This window comes from Penicillium chermesinum (assembly GCF_028974085.1).
Source record: "Penicillium chermesinum strain IBT 19713 chromosome Unknown utg000003l:1.0-5111272.0:1.0-5115320.0, whole genome shotgun sequence".
NCBI lineage: Eukaryota > Fungi > Ascomycota > Eurotiomycetes > Eurotiales > Aspergillaceae > Penicillium > Penicillium chermesinum.
This window is the reverse complement of record NW_026695313.1, coordinates 35,388-56,325: the sequence shown is the minus strand read 5'-3', so window position 1 is coordinate 56,325 and position 20,938 is coordinate 35,388. Positions and strand designations below refer to the sequence as shown.

Sequence of the window (20,938 nt, the reverse complement as noted above, 5' to 3'; positions counted from 1 at the left end):
TAAAACCTGCGTATAAGTAAGAGAGTTACGGGATAGAATCACGTAAGGTCGCAACAAGTTTTTAGTTTGGCTTTCAACTGGCATTAGCGCGAGGCCGTGTCGTTTCATCCTGGCCGTTATCGATGGCTCTTGATTTGTTCGCACTGCAAGACCGTGGACCAATGTGACAGGCTAACTGGCCCTCAAGGCCGAGTGTAACAGAGATAAACCCCATGATCTACACCTACCTCTGCCCTTTTATAAGTCATCGGTTTTTCTGACTAACAAAGAACTATTGCGCACAAGAATTTCAATTACTTCTACAAATCTCATGACCTGAAGCATTCCCGGGTCCCCCTAATGTCAGACTAGTGGGCAGAACATTATAAGTAAACCAGCGAGAAAGACTATGTAAAGACAAACTGATTGAACCGGAATGGCAGCAATTGATTCTTCCCAAGTGATCCTTTCAACGTTGGCATCATTATGTGCTACTATATCTCTTTTGCTCTGGCTTGTGTTGATATCAGACAAGAAATTATCCCGGCTTCTCTTACTCCATCAAAACCCCTACGTTTTCTCACAGGCCGTGGTGGGAATTTTGGTCTGTGCTGGCCTGTTCGGGTCAATACCATTGGCTATCTATCAGCCGGCTCTCCGAAGCGGTGAGTATCTTCAAGAACTTCCAACTCATCAGCTGACGAGTGGTACATGCAGATTCTTCGAGGCCTGCTCTGACAGTCGAACTGGGATTTTTACTTCTTCTTACACCGATTAACGAGGTAAATATACCCAACTTCGACGTGGTTTTCACTGACATCCACAAGTTTCTGGGCCTCATTAATCAAAAGTCCTGGTCAATCTATATTTTTATCATCTTTCCTATTGCCCAATTATCTCTGCTGATAACGTAAGTTTTGTTCTCAGCTTCGGTTGGCCTAATCTTGACTCAGTCGAACAGTTTCTTTCTCGACCACATACAGAGTAGAATACGCCACGTCTTGTTCGCATCACTCCTTCTGCTTACGACAGCTGAGATTACTTTTCTCGTGATCCAGTACATTCGACTTTGGCGAATTTGCAGTCGGTCAAGCAGTTCATATTCGACACCTCAATTCTTGGAATTCTTCCGGAATCGTCCATCCAATCATCAACGGGCTCTGAAGGCGGCAGCTCTGATGGCCGTGACCTTCTCTTTGCTTTCAGGAGTTATTACAGTCAGTGCATATCTTGAAGAATTTGGGCAATCACAACTAGCAACTGTGAGGACGACCTCTTCGACGATCCGGAGTCGAAACTGACGTGTAGAAGACCGAAATAACGATGCTAAGTTCGATGAGATTGATCATTCCATTTTTCCTCACGAAGAAAATCTGACATCTTTTGCATTGCACCTTGGGCTGAGTTCGTTCACAAGACTTCCACTCTCCGTATTCTGTGTTGATTGACTGACCTCCGGTGTCTACCCAATTAGGCCGCAACTGTCACGTGCTAACCATCCCCCCTCTATCCGGAAATTTGATTTAAGCGGGGCTTTTGCTCGAGTTACTATTCCCGCAATATTTCATCGAACCTCGCCTCGAGAACTCATTCTACGAACTCGGATATTCTACCGTCTTGGTTTCCCGCAAGGTTACGTCAAACGGTGCCTCGCGAAGTCATCCTATGAACTCGACTATCCTGCCGTCCTGTCTACATCGAACTTTAAACACAGAAAGCAAGCTATCTGAAATGGCCGAAGAAGAGCTTGGGATCGCAGCGGTGGAAGATCACACATACGAAATCAAAGGGGGTGCTCTTTTCCGGGAGGCGGACTACGAGAGAACAATCACAGGAAAAGGGGAATCGATAATAGTGTTTGATCCGAAAGCGGATCCTCGATCTCCTGCCATTTGGGAAAACGGACAAGACCCTTCAGTGGAGGAAACTGCGATTGTGCCTGTTGGATGCCAAGTGAGCGTGATTGCAGCTCCTGTGATCGGAGCAACTGTGACTTTCAAACGCGGATAATTTCAACTTCTGCTTCGTATATCAAATCCAAGCCAGCACGACGACCAACCACTAGGGTGATCGATATATCTTGACTCCGATCTTTCGGGACGAAAAAGTTTAGGCAGTCTGTTGTATCGGCATCACTACTCCCCAGCCTCTCAGCGAAAATTCGTCTTTCCCACTTCCATTGCTCGCTACTCTCTATTGCCCACGGAAGACGTTTGATCAGATTTGGCAGTTTGCCGGACGGCATGGATGACATTTTGTAGTCGATCTCTATCATCATTTAAGCATCATTCTCCTGGGCATGACATGGCGTTGTTTACTTACCTTTGCTCCTTCGTTCTATCATCTGTTTATCATCAGTTTCTGTGGCATTTCGTTTTCCTTCCGTCGGTGAACTTTGGTCCGTACGCATACGTTTGCATCGCGCCATATGCTCTTGCTCTTCCACACTGATTGATCGATCTAAATTCTTGACAAATTCTTGAAACTTTTCGCAAGCTTTCAAGGGTTCCTCGTCCTTCAAGCAATGTAGGCTTTCAGTGACCCTAGAAGGTATTTGATCAAAGATTGCCTTCAAATCTCCAAGGAGAAAATCAAAGGTGCTATCTGCCATGACTGTTGGGTGTATCCACTTCGATGGCTGTAGTGTCATTGCCCACTTCAGAATCAAATGAGGAGACTGGGAGCGAAGTCTTTCACATCGCGTTCGAGATTTGGCTTTCCTGATTCTGCTTTGGTCGGTATCCAAAGCAGATTGGTCCGGTCCTCGAAAGATAAGCACTAAATTCTTCCTCAATAATACTGGATCGAATTTGTCGGCGACTGGGAAAAATCGGATCTGATTTGCAATGTTTCGCTCTTTATCTTTCGGAGTTGCTTTCTCCAATAAAAGTTCCACATGAGACTCGATACCTGCCAAAGCTGGTTTAAGTCGCTCCCTGAGTTTCTGAATCTCGTCGAATTGTTCACGGTTTGGACGGATGTTAGAACTCAACTTGGGACCCAAAGATTCCATGTGGTTGAGTAAATTCGCAAATTGTGAGAGAACTGCGCCCGCCGACATAATGGCTTAGCTTCATAGAAATCCGAGGAATGTCTGACATTTAATGAATTAGGCAGAAGATGAACTTGGCTTTAATGGGCTCAAGTACTGCGTCACATGAATCCCCCCCGCTTTCATGTGTGACGTGGCCAGCGTTAGCGTAAACCCTCTGTGGCCCCTTAAAATAATCTGAAGGTCTCGATAATTATCGACTTATCAATTTTCATGTTCGCAGGCCCAAATTCCATGCAACATAAAATTATCAGCGAGGTTTATGGGAAAGAACCTATGTTAGTCTATGTACTTTGGGTGATTTTTCTTACGTTCGAGAAAAGCCCCCCATAAGACTATGCACTATCTGCGCATTTTCCCGTCCCTTTGCATAGGAATAGAACTAAAATATGATTCTTGATTGAACGTAACCAATCAAACTAATGTTTCTGCTGTTGCTCGCAGAAGAGCGCTGCATGAAGGTAGCTCGGCTGTGACCTGACTTTAGTCGACGGCGATGATCAGGCAGGCCACGAGGGTTGATTGCTTCCCCTATAATTAGAGCCTGGTATACCACTTTCCTCGGACACTTCGATGAAACAGATCAAGCTGCCTCATATCATTATATTCGGGGACCTTTGTCAGTATCTACAATGAACTCCATCGGCGCTGGTACTTACCACCACCCCTCCCATATGTCTCTTATAGATGTCGTCTTTCCCGGTTTCAGTATGGCCTCTGCCTCCGCACAGCAGCTGCTTGCCGGTAACCTGGACAGCTACACCCGACTTCTTTGTACTTTCGGTATATTTGTCCTCTTTGCCCGCTATGCAGTCCGCTATGTTTGGGAGATAGTGAGACTTTACTTCAGTTCGTGTGCCTCCTGTCAAAATGGGATCAGTCTGACAATTTTTAGCTTCCACAATTTATGTCTCATACTACGACGAAGCATACGATATGCTGGTTGATTGGATAGCCGAGCAACCGTTTGTCCACAATGCCCATTCACTGATTGCTCGTGTGAGGTCCACACATCGCACAGGCAACCTCTATTCAACAAAGAAAAAGCCTTTGACTTTTTCTCCTTGGGATGGATCATTCTTTTTCTGGTACAAGGGACATCTGCTCATTCTTCACTGCGATGTCAAAGAGCATCGAGAAGATCTCAGAGTCTCTTCTATTGGTCTCAATGCCAGCGTCCTGAAAACATTGATCGAAGAGTGTAGAGAAAAGTATATCAAGGACACGCAGAGAAAGGTCTCCGTCTTCGAGCACCGCGAAGGGGAGTGGAAGAAAGCCAGATTGAGATCAGTTCGCCCTATCTCCACGGTCATCATGGACCAGGGGGTAAAAGACGACATATTAAGAGATGTGGAGGAGTTTCTCGACCAAGATATGCAAAGCTGGTACGCAGAGCGGGGTATCCCCTACAAACGAGGCTACCTTCTCTTTGGCCCCCCTGGAACTGGGAAATCCAGTTTCAGTTTATCACTTGCAGGGAATCACGAACTGGATATTTATACACTTCAATTGTCGAATATTTCAGACACCACTTTGATGAGGTTGTTTGCTGAGCTTCCCCCGCGTTGTATTGTTCTGTTAGAGGACGTGGATACTGCAGGGGTGGGACGCCGGGATAGCATCGATGCAGACCAAGCAAACGAGTCAAAGTCAGCAGTCACCTTATCCGGACTCCTGAATGTGCTGGATGGTGTCTCGTCTCAAGAGGGCCGGATACTCGTCATGACCACGAATCATATCGAACAGCTGGACGACGCTCTGATTCGGCCTGGCCGTTCAGACAAGAAAGTTCATTTCAAACTTGCCGATCAGAACATTTCGACTCAGCTCTTCCACACGGTTTTCAAGCAGTTGCCCAACCAAAAGCAATGCAACCAGAAATATAACGACGAGACCATCGAGGGGCTTGCACGTGATTTTGCAAGCAAAATTCCCGAGGAAGTATTCAGCCCGGCAGAAGTTTTGTCATTTCTTTTAGAGCGCAAGAAGTCGCCCTATGATGCTGTTTCTAGTGTGGAGAGCTGGGTGGCGAAAGCAAAGTGCTGAAGAGAGGGGAGGGAGAAACAGGAGCAAGGGACAACTGGTAGGTTCCCAGGAAGGGGTCGGTTTGGGGTTTAGGGGGGCAGTTCCGAGGGATGTATATTTGACAGCGTCAATTAATTAGTATACAGGAGCTCTCATTACATATCTTGAGGATACACGCAGACTTAAATCTTCACAAATTCTTTCATGGCCAGCAAGAGAACGTACCATCGCTCATCTGCAAAGCATTTCGTGTTCACGCATGTAGGCAATCCCATCGGTGTCCAAATTCGGAGTATACATTTTCTCCGCTATCAAACGGTGCGAACATGTTCAGAATAGGCGCAGGAACAGGGGCTGGAGGCGTTATGTGCAGACAGCGGTGGATCTGGACGGCACTCTATGCCCGGATTTTACCGCTTTTGCGAGATGACTACGCTGCACATTTCCAGACGTTGGTTCAAGGGCCCAAGGGCGCTTCAGCCGCTTCACATCCTCCAAGTCAATGACGACCAGTCTGCCACTCGCTTCATCCCATAGCATATTACGCCACTCACTGTCGCCGTGGATGACTCCGTGCGACCGGAGCACGGCCAGTGCTTTCTCGCGCTCTTCGTGGAAGAAGCTAGAATTCCCATCATTAATGACATGCTGAAGCCGAGTTCCGGACCAGCTCAACACCATCATCTGGGCCATTGGCTCCCCATGGTACCAATATGCGACGCGAGGCTTGAAGGCCCCAAGACAGACAGGGATGTGCTGTCCCTGCAAGCTCTTAAGGTGACGATAATTATCCACTTCCGCTTGGAGGCGGCGCTGCTTCTCCACAGTAGTGGCTTTAATGATCACAGTATACCCGCTTGAAAGGAGTGTGGCTTTTATGAGATAGCCTGTTCGACCACAGATGTGCAATTGTTCGAAGCCCAGGTCTCGATTTCGGATAAGTTGACGGTGAAGCTGGTGTGTAAACTCTTGCGGCCCTATAGAGTGTCTCTGGCCACCGTGGAGTTCCCAATTGGGGCACTTTTTGTCCAGAGGTTCACGGTTGGCCATGCCACGGACGCAGGCAATGGTGCAGTATGGTCGTGTAGAATACCCGTCTTTTCGAAAAGTCTGTTTTTTATCCCGGCCGGCTTGTGACCTTTCACTTCTCTTACTTGATTGATGGTTGTTAGCCCGGCTGCGGCTCCCTCGGCTGCGATTCCCTCGGCTGCGGCTCGATCGGCTACGTGACGCTGCTGCAGCGGATGGCGATTGCGATTCTTGATCGCTGCCGCTGCCTTCAGGCGACGAGTGCCGTGGTGTAGATGCGTCTGGCTCACAGCGAGCGCGAGAGCGCGTGTTGTGGACTTTCCGATCTCGTTTCCAATGCGAGGGCCGATAGTTAGAGGACCTCGGATCTTTACGGAGAGTTTCGGGAATTTCCTTCAACACGTCGAGATATTCGACCTCCCAGGTCCTCAGAGTGTCGTGCGCCACGTCGTGCCACTCTTGAGGGGGGACACCTGCGGCCAGAGCTTGAAGGGTGAACGCAAGCACCTGGCCGATGGCGGTCCGATGGAGGCGCAATTCATCGCCCGGCTGCACGTCTTGGTTTGGAATACACAAGAAATATTGGACAATCGTGGGGTCATCTTCCGGGATATGTAGGAAAACAAAGCCCTCTCCTGTGCAGATGTAGCCGTATCGAACTCCACTGTCTATCATGTATGAGAATATTTGAGTGACCACGGCAGCGACAAGGCGGGTGGCATAAAAATCGAATGTATCACCTTCTTGCTCAATGACATCGCGAGCCAGATCCATCCGGTGTAGACCTGCCACCAATTCGGGGATTGTCACCTTGTGCGGCGCTTTGAACTCTACCGCATACACTGGTATTTGTCGTTCATCAGCCACAAGGCGCACGCAGAACTGGTCAGCGCGCCGATTGCGTCTTCGCACGGTGCCATCCCTCCTCTGTCTCTGCGTCGCTCCACTCCCCTTCCTCTGCGTCTTCCGTGCTTAGTGATCGCCGGTCGTTGGGGTGTGCGCGTATCCTGAAAATTCATCTGCTCCAGGCTGTTCTCCAGCGAGGTCTCCGATGGGTTGGCACGATCATAGAAGGTGACTCGGCCCTGGATTCCAAACTCACGGCGAAGGGTTTCATCGTCTCGCAAAGCGTTAACGACCTTTTCGACAAAGTTATCCACTGTGTCTCGCTCGAAATTTCGAAGAGAAGCCTCCGAATAGATCGGTGTGTTCAGGATATTCGTAGCAACATAATCGATTTGGGTATCAGAAGGAAACAGAGCGCGCGAGGTAAAGGCAGCGGTGCGATCGAATTTCTCCCAGATTTGTTCCTGTAGTTGGGGAAAGTCAAGCCATGGGATGATGTGCTTGGGGTAAAGTCGGTTTACTGGGTTGGCCGCTTCGCCCTGGGTCGTGAGGGTCGCATTCATCTCAACTTGGATTGCTTGGGACAGAGAATTGTGGCATCGATCAAGGAGGCCAAACAGAGTGTTGGGTTGCACTTGCCGTTCTGCCTCTTCCCGTGCTTGTCTCTCCTCCTTCTCACGGCGCTCTGCGTCTTCTCGCCCTCGCTTTTCCTCCTCAAGCTGACGCCGTAATTCAGCTATCTTATCCATACTCATGAGAACTGGTATCTTCTACATAGTCGATGACAAAGCAGAAGTCAACTTGGTGATGGTTACTTGTGTGCACGGAACAACAACAAAAGGGAAGATGCCCACATGCTTACGGCTTACTCATCCAGAAATTGTTGCCTCAGGCATAAAATCGAAACTCCTCGTCCACGCCAGCCCAAAGAGCCAAGTATTAATGTACTGAATAGCCATTATCGAGTAGAATGGTGCTGCGCTCCGTTCAATCACTCTTGTGAGGATTGAGAGCAACTTTAGGGCAGGCTTTGTGCTAGGAGGTGGTTTGGTCTTTCCTGAGGGCGTTTGTCCCTGGCCGAGTTGTTGATTCCTGAGAGCCATTGGTGATACTTGTGAAGGTCCGAAGCTATCAGCGGGCGCGTGGTCTGGAGCTTGTCACCGAAAATCGCATCCTGGTCTTATCTGCCCCTTACATTTAGTTTCTACACACAGAGCTACTGTATCGCGCGGCTAATAGAGGTGCCCGCGAGCAAAGGAGTGCCCGCCGGCAAGTGTGCCTGCAGTTGGGCGCTGCTTGGGTATAACAATGCGGAGCAGCCAGTGAGCTGCTGCCTGATCCCTTTGGTGGACTCCTTTCTCCACATTGGAGTGGGATCTGGCACCCGATCACCCGCACCCCTTTGATGACGTCGCCTAGCCTTCTGATCGAGAAGCGTGGACGGTTCAAGCTGGACCTTTCGGAAACCCTTTGTTCGGACTATTCATTCTCTGAATAGGTCCAAAAAAAAAGATTCTCTTAGAAGGCGTCTCCTTGTACGGACCAGCTGAAGCCGAAGTTGCGCTCATTCGTGCCTTAATGCCTCAGACAAGAAAGACGACTTTGCGTCCTGCCGACCACCTGCAGCTCTGGCATCTTGCATATCAATACAGCCAACATTATCTAATTCAACAAACATTTAGCCAGCATAATTCTCTCATGATCTCTAAACGGGAAAGAGCAAGCAAGGGTTCTTGCTGTACAAGAAAAATTACTCCTTTCCTGAAGGATTACTTTGAAAAAAGAACGTTAAAAAGAACTCGATATCTCAACATTCTCTTTAGTCGCCTGAAAGAAGAGGCCCCTTTTGAGTGTTTTCGAAGTGTTGACCTGTGAGTATCTCTGGCGGCGGGTAATGGGTTTCCTTGTCCGTTTCAGCTTGCTTCAATCATGCGGCATGCTAGACCTACTAATTGCTGGGCAAGGAAGGCCCAAAACCCTGATGTATCGGCTGACAGGATATGTACTCGGCCATTTTTCCGAAGACGTATACCCAAGCATATGTCTGCGTTGCATATCTTGCTATATTCCCAAGCTTTTTTCATGAGATTTTTCTTACGGCGACATTGCTTTTGATGCATCGATTTGTTCTTTTTGTTTTTCTTGATAGGAAGTTTAGAACAAGCCACATCGTTTGTCATGCCGTAGGTTTTCATAATCGCAGTAACTGAGAATGTGCTACGATTCTCAGGATCAGTTGGATGGTCTTATATCATGATTCGAACGCAGTGTGCAAAAGCGCAATTACGCACTTCCATACCGTGGACGTCGAGTATGCACAAAAGACCAGAGTGCCAATTTCGGCGCCAACGCTGAAGCGACCTATTCTAGAACCGGGTGGGGACACCTGTATCCCTTGTGGGCGGTTGCTGGCCGACTGAATATTCATTGGCTGTAAGATATCGGGTAGAATCCTCGTCGGTATCGTAATATTGTCGGATTATAATATCACCGCCTTATTAACATTATGCTCACCGGAATGTTATCGGATCATAATATTACCGCCCTACCAACATTATGCTCACCGTAATATTATCGGATCATAATATTACCGTCCTACCAACATTATGCTCACCGTAATATTATCGGATCATAATATTACCGTCCTACTAACATTATGCCCCAAGTAATATTATCGATTCATAAAATTACCGCCCTACCAACATTATGCTCACCGTAATATTATCGGATCATAATATTACCGCCTCATGAATATTACCATCAAATTCCTGTTGACTGCTTACGTTGCGTCCTCAGTTTAATTAGTCCTCAGAAACACCACCACATCTGTCTGAGCGTAAGGTTACTACTCTCGCTGAAATGTGCTTCTAGAGTCGCAGGGTGTTCTCTTTCTGACGGGTGCCAGCGGGTAGGTTAGTGCCACGGGCTGGTCAAGACTAGCAGGCATTCCTAAGGGTGCCCGCTGTCCGAAACAAGTTGCGCGGACGCCTCCAGCTTTACTTGACTTAGGCTTTCCGGTACGGACCACGGAATCCTATCGTACCGCCTTGTCACGCTTCTCTGGTACCAGGAATCTTTAAAAATAGTTCTAGAACAATTGATTCGACGGTTCAAGATACAGGGGCGACCAGCGCGTAGACATGTTTTATTATTGGCGGCCGTATCGCTAGGTTTCGACCTCCACAGGACTGTAGCGCCACTGACCGCCGTGGAGCCACATTTCTCAGCCACTCACATTCTGCGCATCTCTAGTCTCAACACGAAACGCCCATGTTTCCCATGTCCTCTACTCGTCCCCTCTCTAGCCCTAGGACAGCCCGCAGTTTCTAACCGCTCCCGCTGGTCCCAGGACACGTCTGTTCCTAAGACGGCCCTGGTCGTAGGACAGCCCACGGTTTCTAACCGCCCCTGCTGGTCCCAGGACACGTCTGATCCTAAGACGGCCCTGGTCGTAGGACAGCCCACGGTTTCTAACCGCCCCTGCTGGTCCCAGGACACGTCTGATCCTAAGACGGCCCTGGTCGTAGGACAGCCCACGGTTTCTAACCGCCCCTGCTGGTCCCAGGACACGTCTGATCCTAAGACGGCCCTGATCGTAGGACAGCCCACGGTTTTCTAACCGCTCTCGTTGGCCCCAGGACAAGTCTGGTCCTAGGACAGCCCGCGATTCCTAATCAGTTATGACGTCAGCGCTGGTCCTAGGACATAACTGGTCCCAGGACAATCCGCAGCTCGCACTGACGGCCGCGCCGTAGGAATATCTATGAGGATTGTAGATGCTCTGAGCACCATGAGCTCTATAGCAGCTAACCGATCCTTCACTCGTTATCTTGCATCGGCCATTTGGTATAGATCTCCTAGTGCTCGGGGCATCTACCTTGTCTACGGGCCTAACATGATGACAGTGGTGACCGAAACGCGCGATATATGGAGCGCTGTCATCGCTGGGTGGGTTGGTAGCGGACTTATGAGCTACCTCATACAGAGGCTTGGACGAATATAGACCGATCCTACACAGCCCGGTCTTAATGCTAGAGTACCAGGAGCTGCACATTCTACAACGGCAACGCAACGTCCAGAAGTCCAGAGAGATTATCCTTGCCAGCTTATTCCAGAACGTAGCCAATTTATTACTACAGCTTGTAAAAACCACTCAAAGGACAGTTTCAACTAACGAGAGGAAGCGACACGAGTCTGCTTTTATGTTAAAAGTTAGATTGACCCGGGTACCTGAAGCGTTTCGTTCATCTTGAAGGACATCGTCTCCGACTGAATCTCCGACCCACCCTTAGTCCAACAAAGACATCCACATCTTCAACGTCTACAATCGAACACGTGGGTAGTCGATCCCATTTTCCAATATCGCATCGTTATTGTAACGCCGCGTTCTCGTTCTAACGCCGTGCAGTTCAACAGTAAGAATGGGAAGACGTAATCTCGGAGGGAAGGGGAGGGAGGGAAGAGGTGGGAGGAGACTGGAAGAGGTGGGAGGAGACTGGAAGAGGTGGGGAGGAGACTGGAGGAGGTGGGAGGAGACTGGAAGAGGTGGGAGGAGACTGGAAGAGGTGGGAGACTGGAAGAGGTGGGAGACTGGAAGAGGTGGGAGGCTGGAGAGGAAAGAAGTATGTGCTTTCATTGGGTACTCATTTCCCCACATTGGAGTGAGTTAGGTCGGACGCCGCTAGTACTTCCCACTGGCCTACTGGAGCCCCGCTGGCCGGAGAGAGGTAGGGCATTATTTATTGGCCATCTCGTGTGCACTGGGCAGTGCATCTCTTCAACGCATAGACTTTCAACGTCCTCGCCACAGTTCAGTTTGCGCAGATTCATCGGCAAACCAAGAACTTTAGGACCGCTGATGGCAACGTAGTACGCCGCTGCCATAAATGAGGGGAAGCGAGACCATTTCTCCACTCTTCGCTAGGGTGAGTATCCTGAGTGTTTTTGCCAATCTACACCGCTTTACCTGGCTTCTGCCTGCCTAGGCGGTTGTAAAAAAAAAGTGATGCTGGATAAGGGGGGTGTTGGGGGTATTAGGAAATGCACGGACCGCCAGAGGAAGGTGGCCTTTCGTTCAACTCTAATCTGCCCGCATTTGATTTTTTGGGTCGTTCACCAGGTTGCGCCCGTAGTTGAACAGCTGGCAACCCGCAGTATTCTGGTGTTTCAACGCATATCTCGCTGCCATCTTCATACTGTAGTAATTACATCGGATTGGTCATTAATTTGAGCAAGGAGCTTAAGCCTCACTTTAAAACTGTCCACAAATACATTCTACTCACGGAGCTTTCGCAATGAATCGTGCCCTCAACTTACGTGCATCGTTCAAATAATGATGGCCTAAAATGGAAGAAAACACTAAGAAGCACAGCGTAAGAATGGTGCTGCGACGCTTTTCTGAGGGCGAACATTGCCCATAGTATTGTTTGTCGAGCACCAGGCCCATGGCTTTCCTTGGCTTTCGATCACGGGTGGTTACCAGGGGCCAATCTGACACGAGCCCCGCACGAATCAGTGTGGCACCATTCTGCCGGCTGGCATCAGTCTACCGCCTGGCACCATTCTACGCGGTGGCACCGTTCTGCCGGCTGGCACCATTCTGCGCGGTGGCACCGGTCTGCCGGCTGGCATCAGTCTACCGCCTGGCACCATTCTACGCGGTGGCACCGTTCTGCCGGCTGGCACCATTCTGCGCGGTGGCACCGGTCTGCCGGCTGGCATCAGTCTACCGCCTGGCACCATTCTACGCGGTGGCACCGTTCTGCCGGCTGGCACCATTCTGCGCGGTGGCACCGGTCTGCCGGCTGGCATCAGTCTACCGCCTGGCACCATTCTACGCGGTGGCACCGGTCTGCCGGCTGGCATCAGTCTACCGCCTGGCACCATTCTACGCGGTGGCACCGGTCTGCCGGCTGGCATCAGTCTACCGCCTGGCACCATTCTACGCGGTGGCACCGGTCTGCCGGCTGGCATCAGTCTACCGCCTGGCACCATTCTGCCGGCTGGCACCGGTCTGCCCACTGGTCCATCCAGACCCCCAAGTCTCTTCAAACCAGCTCGACTGACATGCGTCTAAGGTGGGGACTAAGGTCGGGAGACGTGTCTTCGGCCTCAGGCATCCAGCCTTAGGGCCGGGCCAGGTCCTTCTGGCTGTGGACTACGTCTTTGCAGCCATCACTGCCTCAAATCTCTAGCTTTACTGTATTCCCGCGGCTTTCCCACATCCTTTATTTTCTGTCTCTATATTCGCTAGTAACTACCGCCAGCGTTCCACCTCTCGCTCCCGGTCGTTATCATCCTAGAAAAATCCGTATGACAATATCAATAGTATTCACTGTAAATTAGATTATCGCCCAGCCTCATAAAGACACTATTTGTGCCATCTTCGACCGTCACAGTGAAGCACAAGATCATCCAAATCATCCAATAGCAGCATTTGAATTCAGGGCTATGGTGAGCTTTAACCCTCTGAATCTACAGAATAAAGGGCCGGGAAAGTTTGGCGGCAATACCATTTACTCCCTTCCGCCTGGAGGTGTGAAAATCCGTGCTGGAAACCTTGGGGGGTTGCGAGGTATTAGGAAACGCACGGGCCGCTAGAGGAAGGCGACCATCCGCCCAATTCTATATTTGGCCCTGTGTTCTAATTTGAGCACACGTTGATCAAGCTAGACGCTACAAGCAGAGTGTTCGTCTTGGTTGAACATAATTGGTCCTACATCTGAGCGAGCTTCCAAACTCCTGTTTGTCCAAGTCTGTCGATTCCACTTTTGACCGTATGCACAAATACGTCCAAATGAGAACCAATAAGCTTGCCCTTTGGAGTCGGTCACGCTAATAATCTAACGTAACTCGCATCAGCATCAAACAAACCCGGAACAATCATGCTGGGATTAAACATTCTGAGCACTTAAAAGTGGGGAATGGAATAGCGGCTGGCCAATTATTAGCTACATAACTCATTATGTAGCCAGCCATGATTGCATACTGGGTCTTGTCCTCCTTAGCTACGTGATGATAATGCTGACCCCGCCTTTCGGAAGCACCTTGGGCTTCAGAGATTTGGTAGGTTTATGAATGGCTGGATGTCGATATTAACACGGAATCAATTCTGGCTCCTTCGGCAGCCCCCCTTGACTTCAATGTACAGCAAGGTATCGAAGTCAAACTCCACATATCGTCTTCACCAGATGGGCACCACAGGCCGGTCTTTTCGGGCCATTAAGCCTCGAAATAACCCTGGCGAGGGGAGCAGCGGCCAGCTACCTGGGGAGGAGCAGTGGTCGAGGACCTCCTCCAGCCGATGGTCGAGTGAGAAGGGCTTCAACTGCCTGTCAAGAGTGTCAAAAAAGACGAACAAAGGTAGAGATCCTGAAGAACCCACCCCTCTTCCAGTGGTACCCCCTCGTTTAGACCTTTCCATCAACTTCTCTCTGACCTTCCTTTTGGCCCAAGTTAGTGCAGTGGGCAGCCGTGCTCTGAATGTCAAACCCATATCCGAGAATGCGTATTCGATAAACTCTCCGATCGACGTCGGAAGGCCACCGCGAAGAAGACCCAAGAAGAGCTTACCAGTCTCCAAGAGTTTGTGCGTGAGCTGCTAGGAGCTCTAAGGAGTAGTGATGGGACTCTCGCGCAACATACGCTCGACACTATTCGGGCAGGAGCATCAGAAGACGATATTCTTGCCGCAATCCGGCACGTCCAGGCCCATGCGGCTCTCTCCGCAGATCTAAGATGGAGAAGGGAGTGGCGGCTGGCCAATATCTAGTTACATACCTTATAATCATGTAGCTCGTTATATCAGCATGATTGCGTTACCTAACGTAGCGGGCGTTGTAGCACAGGATGGCATTGCGCTCCACCCTTCAGCAGCATTTGTGGCTTCAAGGCTTTGGCAGGACTCTGAATGGCTTGATGTCCAGAACGACATGGGATCGGGTTCAGCTCCTGGGACAGTGCCCTTTCCCAGTGTACAGAAGAAGTCAAATCCAAAGTCAGGGGTAATACCATGGCTTAACGCAGAGTCTCTTAACTTTACGCACGCTCTTGAAAGCTGTGGCGAGTGGTGATAGAATAAAAGTGCTTCAGGGTTCTTTGTTCCCTCGGAGGAATGGGAAACAACGATGCGATTATTGCAGCACGTATTCGATTCACCAGCAAATGCCGTGCTTTTCCCCTATATGGTTGAAATCTGAGTCATAACAAATTTGCTTCCAGCCAGTGTTTTCGGGATTCTAATCGATGATAGCCTAACGCAGCAGAACAGGTGAGCCGAGGGTGGGAGACACAAAAGGCAAGTCCGATTTTTTCTTGCTGGACCCCTCTGCCTTTGTGGCATTCATTCTCGAAATACATTCTCCATTCGTCAAACGAGTCAAAACGGACGTTGCGGTAGTAAAAAGAGTTCGCAAGGTTGTCGGCCCACGGCGGTATTCCGTGCCGTGATTGATATTGCCGTTCAGTTCACAGTCCAGTTTCGGTTTCAATGTGGGGCAAATATGATATGAGCCTCACATCGGTAAGCTTCGCCCCAATCTGCCCGCTGGTACCAGTGGACAGGCAGATTGATGGCAGCGAGCAGACTGGTTCGTTGTCTGACGAATGAGGAGTATATTCCGAAACTGGATGCCATAGCGGCAGAGAGGTCCAATAAGGGGGGTGTGGGAGACCTTATTCTTGTGTCTCTCACCCTCAACTCACCTGTTACAGGCCTCATCCTATCGTCGCTTAGATTCCGAAACGCTTGATGTTAAATAAATTGTTACGAATCGGATTCAGAGCCTATGGTGGAAAAGCACAGCATGTGCCGGAGATCCGAATATGGTGCTGCAATAAATGATCGCTGAAAAGGTCTCGAAGTTTCCATCGGCTCACGCTCGAACCTACTTTCATCGCTAAGTCTCAATGGCTAACCCATTACCCTGGGAACAAAGAAACTATGAAGCATTGTTAGTCTATCGCGCCTCGCCATTGCATCCATAGATTCTCACCTTCGGTTCACCTTCTCGGATATGCAGACGGCACAAAGACTACAGATTCCCCACAAGCAAAGGAGATGGCCTTCTCGAAACATATATAGAGCAAAGGCTCTCTGGCTTTCGACCTATAAAAGACTACCTTGATACATGTTGAGAGCCTGGTACTGTAAATCCGATAGAACTACACCTTTCCTCGCCCAATCCCATCAGCCGCCACACTACATAGACGATGTCGGGAAAATCTCGAGAACAGCCAAATCGTTCCAAGGTGGAGAAGAAAGTACTGCGACAGAAAAGGGACCGGCGCAGGACAGTTCTGGAGAAGAAAGCTCTGGAGTATAGCAAGATATGCGGGGCGGACGTTTGCTTGGGCATACGTATCCGACAGTCAGAGAAAGTCTTCATTGTCTCTGCAGATGCGTCCGGTTTCTGGTCGCTTCTTGGCTCTAAATTGGTAAGTGTAAGTGGGTACATATAACTACAAATTCCTGACACCTTTAGGGGTCTTATTATCCAACTCCAGTCGAGAGAAATGAAAAAAAGTCTGCAGACAGCGTAGCTCCTGTAGCTCCTGTGAATTATATGTTCAATGCGGTATGCTTTCCAGAGCGCGCAAGAAGACAAGAACCTCTGCTTTTATATTTATGACCCGATAGATTGAAACAATATTTTGACCTTGGCTTTATCCTACACATTGAGTAAAGGGGTCTGTTGAGGGAGCCAGAGTCGATTCCGTGTTGATGTGGACATCCAGCCATCTAGAGGCCTACCAAGACCTTGAGGCTTAGAGATCCCTTGAATCATCAATAACTGAAGAAATCATAAACTGAATAAATCCCTTAGTAGAGACAGCATCGAGGTTCTCTGAAGGCGATATCGCGATCCAAACGCTCAGAATGGGCTGTATGTCACGGAAAAGACCTGAGGTCGCTATAGCGGCAACTATCCGTGTTTATGAGTTCGGGGTGGTCTTGGCAGGCGGACCCATACGTTTTATCCCTGTATCTACTGTGTATTCAATACATTCATTGGCCAGTGTCGTTGCTATTAATTTTCCAGTCGACTCCGATATATCGATGAATATCCAGAGGGCATGCCTTATTTAACGACCACTTCTTTTAGATGACTGCCTGACATGGACAGCTAGAACATTTCTCCACCTTGGAGTAGCGTATTCCTGGTGGCCGCCCGCAAGCAAAAGCTATGGGCCTGGCACTGGACAAACAATACCAGGGGCAATGTTCACCCTGTCCCTTGCCCTCGGAGATATGTATTTGGCCTTAAGGCACCCAGCCTTAGGGCGGGTGAACTGGGGCTAGGCCCTTCTGGCTGCGGACCTACGTCTATATTAGACCTACGTCCACAGCTCTCCGTCGAGATTGGCTTTCAGTCTGCTAGCTGGTGTCCAAGCTAGCTTTGCAGCCATGACTACCTGAGATCTCTAGCTCTATTTCGGCACCTGTTCTAAACCTTTTGGTTTCTGTCCTATGATCACTAGTAAATACTGGGAGCATTTCGCCGCTTGATTCCGGTGGCTGTCTTCCTGTATTACCTGCGTGACTGAATCCATGGTCTTTACTGTGAACTACTTCAAAACTCTGAATTTGGAAAATAAATGGTGGGGAAGCTTGGCGGGAATGCTATATGCCGCCTGGTGGCCTCTAGGTGTAACGGCCTGGTTTATTAATTGCCAAGCCACACCGCTTTACTCGCTTCCGCCTGTAGGTGTGAAAAATCTGTGCTGGAAACCTTGGGGGGTTGCTAGGTATTAGGAAACGCACGGACCGCTAGATGCGACCGTTCATTCAATTCTATATTTGGCCCATGTGTTCCAATTTGAGTACACCGTTGATCAACCCAGAAGCTACAGCAGGGTGCTCATCCTGATTGAACATGATTGGTCGTACATTTGAGCGACTCTCCATCTCCGTTTGTCCAGTTCTGTTGGTTCAACTAAAACCGTGTGCGCAAATACGGTTAAGTTAGAAACAATAAGCTTACATTTTGGAGATTCTCACTCGAAGATGATCAAAAATAGCCTCAACGTAAAGGGTAAGAGAAGCTTTTCCTTGAATTTGGTCTACCATCAGTCACAGAACAGGCAATACTCTGCAGTTGCCCCACACGTCCTCAGAATTCGAAGTAGAAGCAATTTTCGGCGTCACATTTGCGTTTTTCATGACTGTTCAAAATGCCAAAGGAAAGTCATTGATGGATGATGCACTTGAAATAGCTGTCATAAATAACACACAGAGCATAAAACTTCCCTCTCTAAAAGGACGGTTCCTTAATAACAACTATAGCCCACTCCAAACATCGGCGGCTGTTGATGGCTTCATCAAAGGAATCCTCCGCCAAGCATCATTCGGCCAGAAAATCGAAACGCCAGAAACAATGTCGTCGCAGGGCTAATATAATGAAAAAGGCATGGGAGTATAGCAAACTGTGCAACGCAGATGTGTGCGTGGGCATTCGCTTGCGAGAGACTGGTCAGGTATACGTCCTGTCGGCGGATGCTTCGGGCTTCTGGGCTTTCCTTAATTCGCAGTTGGTAGGCAATTGCTCCTGTAAAGCACCTCGCAGAGACAGACAAGAACTGACTGACCCTCAGGGCTCCCATTATCCCACTCCGTTGATTGTGACCGATCTTGATTTTGAGAAGGAAGGTAATCAGTCAGGATTATGAGATAGGAGATTTGAAATCTAGAGCGAAGAATCTACATCAGCTGTTTTACCGCATATAAGCCCTAGTGCCCTCCACCTCGGTAGATCACCCGCGTACTTTCTTCCCGAGCACCCCACGTAGACCGTGCTAGGCTGCATTTGTTGGTGTCAGATCTACGATCTTTTCCCTGTAGCTGAGCCACGTACGGCAGGTCCGGAGCCCTGGTCGGGCCATTGTGGCCTGAGGTATCAAGACCCACGACAGATGAGGTGGTTGATGCAAGCCTCATGAATGCCACCTTACGGCCATGCATCACAGCTTGCGATTAATATCTCCTGAAGCCGAGAGACCTATACACTAGGTTACCTGTTGTTGAATACCAAAATTGAATTAGGAAACCTCTACATTTTAATTCTAACCCTAATAGCTCACATAGGTCGACAGCCCACACAAATAGGATGAGGGTAACGATAAATAGATCATACAAAACTTTCATGCTTTGATTAATGAAACTGACTTTTAAATCTTAGACAGTAAAACGGGGGCAAGCTTATCTACTATCCTCCACACATGTGGTGCTGCGACATATGGCACTCAAACACACGTGTGCAATGAGTACATATGTTTTTAGAAAAGACAGTAGTTTTTTGAGTTGTTTTTTTTTATCGGAATTCAACGCCAAAATCAGAAATCAAAAATTTAACTATCTACCTGAGGCAATCTACAGGAATGGTCGAGGTTACGGAAATGTTCATGTACACGGCTTTTAGATGGAATTCTGTGATGAGTCAAACAGTCTAGCATAGATTCTCTTTGGTCTCATGGTACTCGGAGTTATTCAGTACGAGGGGCATCGATATTAGATTCACCTTTGCTTACAAGCTTCTTCCTCAAACCCTTTCTATAAACCCCGTGCCTCTGAGCCACTGATCAATGGCAATGAGCGCGTCGCCAGCCATTGCTGAGTCGTCAGATACGGCCGTAATTTCGGTTTATCGTGGTGGAAGGCGGGTGCTAGAGTAAGAGACTTCGAGGGCTGGAGAAACGAAGCGCGGGGCCACAGATGCGAACGCATGGTACTTTGGCTTCATAATAATTGGGCTTGAAGCGCGAGTGATAATGATCTTCCCCGTACTTGGAATATGGTTGTAATAACGCTAGTCTTGAAGTGGTCTAGCCTAGGTTATGTGTGGGTGCCTGCACGGAAGACGGAAGGCCCTGGGACCCGCTTCCCATTTAGCCACGAGGAATCCGCCCCAGCCAGATCGCTAAGAACATGCATCAGGAATCCAGTGCGAGTTCGCATTCAGCAGAGGGTGAAGCATCCTTAGAGATGATAAGAGCCCCATGAGATTGTTTAAAAGGCTTCCAGCTGCGGTAACCCACTCTCCTTGAAGTGTATCACCGAACGATCAGATAGGTTGACAGCATTCTGTTTTTTATTGGTCAGGATCATCTACTCCTTTCTCCACATTGGAGTAGATTGAACCTCAATGACTGCCTTGAGGCTTGGCAGATTCCACCAAGTAAGAACAAACTACTTTGTCGATCAGACACAACGAGGAAGAGTGGCGGGGGCGATAAGACATGTGAAAGAATAGCCACGTTGCTAGAGCAAATGATTGACAAGGTTGAGGCTCCGTCGCTCGGGATTCCATGCAAGATGCTGCTCATTGCACCAATCACCTGAGCGCACGACACTTGCATGACTAATCGGGCCGCGCAGGCTGTATCGTAGGGGTTCAGATGCCGCTTGTGCGTCTGACTGCTGGTAAAGAGATCTTGCTTGCCTCTGCGCGCGCAATGTCCATCGTCTGCCAAATCACTCGCGCGGCTTGCGATGATGTGGCAGGCAGTGTTTGGGTATATCGAATGACTATCTTTTGACCTCGCGGTTGGTTATCATGACATGTGTTCCTTGGGAGTATTGCGCCGCCCATCAATCCGGACTCGTTATAACCGAGCTGGAGTATTTAACAAGACTGACGGAACTACGGCAAATTGTGGGAACTATCATTACCTCAACAAAATGCAAAGCTATCCCAAATCAACTGAAGTTGTTACTCTTTCTATTCCTCGAGAACGCACCACATATACTACAATCGCAACACTTGGTCCTATTACTTCGCCAAGTCATGCATCAAATGCGATAAGCTCTCACTCTGGTTCCTCTAATGGATCCTCTCATAATACCCAGAACACCCTGATAGGGGCTATAGTGGGAATTGTGGCCATAGCGGTGGTCTTGCTCGGGTGGTGTATATTGTGCAGACGACCCCCTCGCGGCCCTCGAGGAGACGCCGCTAACCCCAAACTCATGAAGTCCGATAGCCGCTGTGGCGACCTTGGGTCTTTTCTGTG

General features: G+C 49.1%; 8 protein-coding genes across 8 annotated transcripts; 6 read left to right on the top strand and 2 right to left on the bottom strand.

Annotated features, from left to right (window-relative positions):
- Positions 1–1,710: 1,710 nt before the first annotated feature.
- Positions 1,711–1,989, top strand: N7468_002903 (uncharacterized protein; the record flags this gene model as incomplete). Its single annotated transcript, XM_058472200.1, has 1 exon — positions 1,711–1,989. One exon carries the CDS (start codon positions 1,711–1,713, stop codon positions 1,987–1,989), a length of 279 nt encoding a protein of 92 aa, XP_058331203.1.
- N7468_002902 (uncharacterized protein) lies at positions 1,976–2,992 on the bottom strand (the record flags this gene model as incomplete). Its single annotated transcript, XM_058472199.1, has 2 exons — positions 1,976–2,247; positions 2,302–2,992. The coding sequence occupies 2 exons, from the start codon at positions 2,990–2,992 to the stop codon at positions 1,976–1,978; spliced, it is 963 nt and encodes a 320-aa protein (XP_058331202.1).
- A 671-nt stretch (positions 2,993–3,663) lies between these two features.
- Positions 3,664–5,077, top strand: N7468_002901 (P-loop containing nucleoside triphosphate hydrolase protein; the record flags this gene model as incomplete). Its single annotated transcript, XM_058472198.1, has 2 exons — positions 3,664–3,880; positions 3,927–5,077. The coding sequence occupies 2 exons, from the start codon at positions 3,664–3,666 to the stop codon at positions 5,075–5,077; spliced, it is 1,368 nt and encodes a 455-aa protein (XP_058331201.1).
- Positions 5,078–5,419: 342 nt separating this feature from the next.
- Positions 5,420–7,680, bottom strand: N7468_002900 (uncharacterized protein; the record flags this gene model as incomplete). The annotated part of the gene is made up of 2 exons (XM_058472197.1): positions 5,420–6,870; positions 6,927–7,680. The coding sequence occupies 2 exons, from the start codon at positions 7,678–7,680 to the stop codon at positions 5,420–5,422; spliced, it is 2,205 nt and encodes a 734-aa protein (XP_058331200.1).
- A 1,998-nt stretch (positions 7,681–9,678) lies between these two features.
- N7468_002899 (uncharacterized protein) lies at positions 9,679–10,550 on the top strand (the record flags this gene model as incomplete). The annotated part of the gene is made up of 2 exons (XM_058472196.1): positions 9,679–9,719; positions 10,118–10,550. The coding sequence occupies 2 exons, from the start codon at positions 9,679–9,681 to the stop codon at positions 10,548–10,550; spliced, it is 474 nt and encodes a 157-aa protein (XP_058331199.1).
- A 1,726-nt stretch (positions 10,551–12,276) lies between these two features.
- On the top strand, positions 12,277–13,007 carry N7468_002898 (uncharacterized protein; the record flags this gene model as incomplete). Its single annotated transcript, XM_058472195.1, has 2 exons — positions 12,277–12,303; positions 12,447–13,007. 2 exons carry the CDS (start codon positions 12,277–12,279, stop codon positions 13,005–13,007), a joined length of 588 nt encoding a protein of 195 aa, XP_058331198.1.
- Positions 13,008–14,121: 1,114 nt separating this feature from the next.
- On the top strand, positions 14,122–14,702 carry N7468_002897 (C6 transcription factor SndA; the record flags this gene model as incomplete). The annotated part of the gene is made up of 2 exons (XM_058472194.1): positions 14,122–14,328; positions 14,391–14,702. The coding sequence occupies 2 exons, from the start codon at positions 14,122–14,124 to the stop codon at positions 14,700–14,702; spliced, it is 519 nt and encodes a 172-aa protein (XP_058331197.1).
- Positions 14,703–16,141: 1,439 nt separating this feature from the next.
- On the top strand, positions 16,142–16,573 carry N7468_002896 (Transcription factor MADS-box; the record flags this gene model as incomplete). The annotated part of the gene is made up of 2 exons (XM_058472193.1): positions 16,142–16,366; positions 16,520–16,573. The coding sequence occupies 2 exons, from the start codon at positions 16,142–16,144 to the stop codon at positions 16,571–16,573; spliced, it is 279 nt and encodes a 92-aa protein (XP_058331196.1).
- Between the last annotated feature and the right edge of the window lie 4,365 nt (positions 16,574–20,938).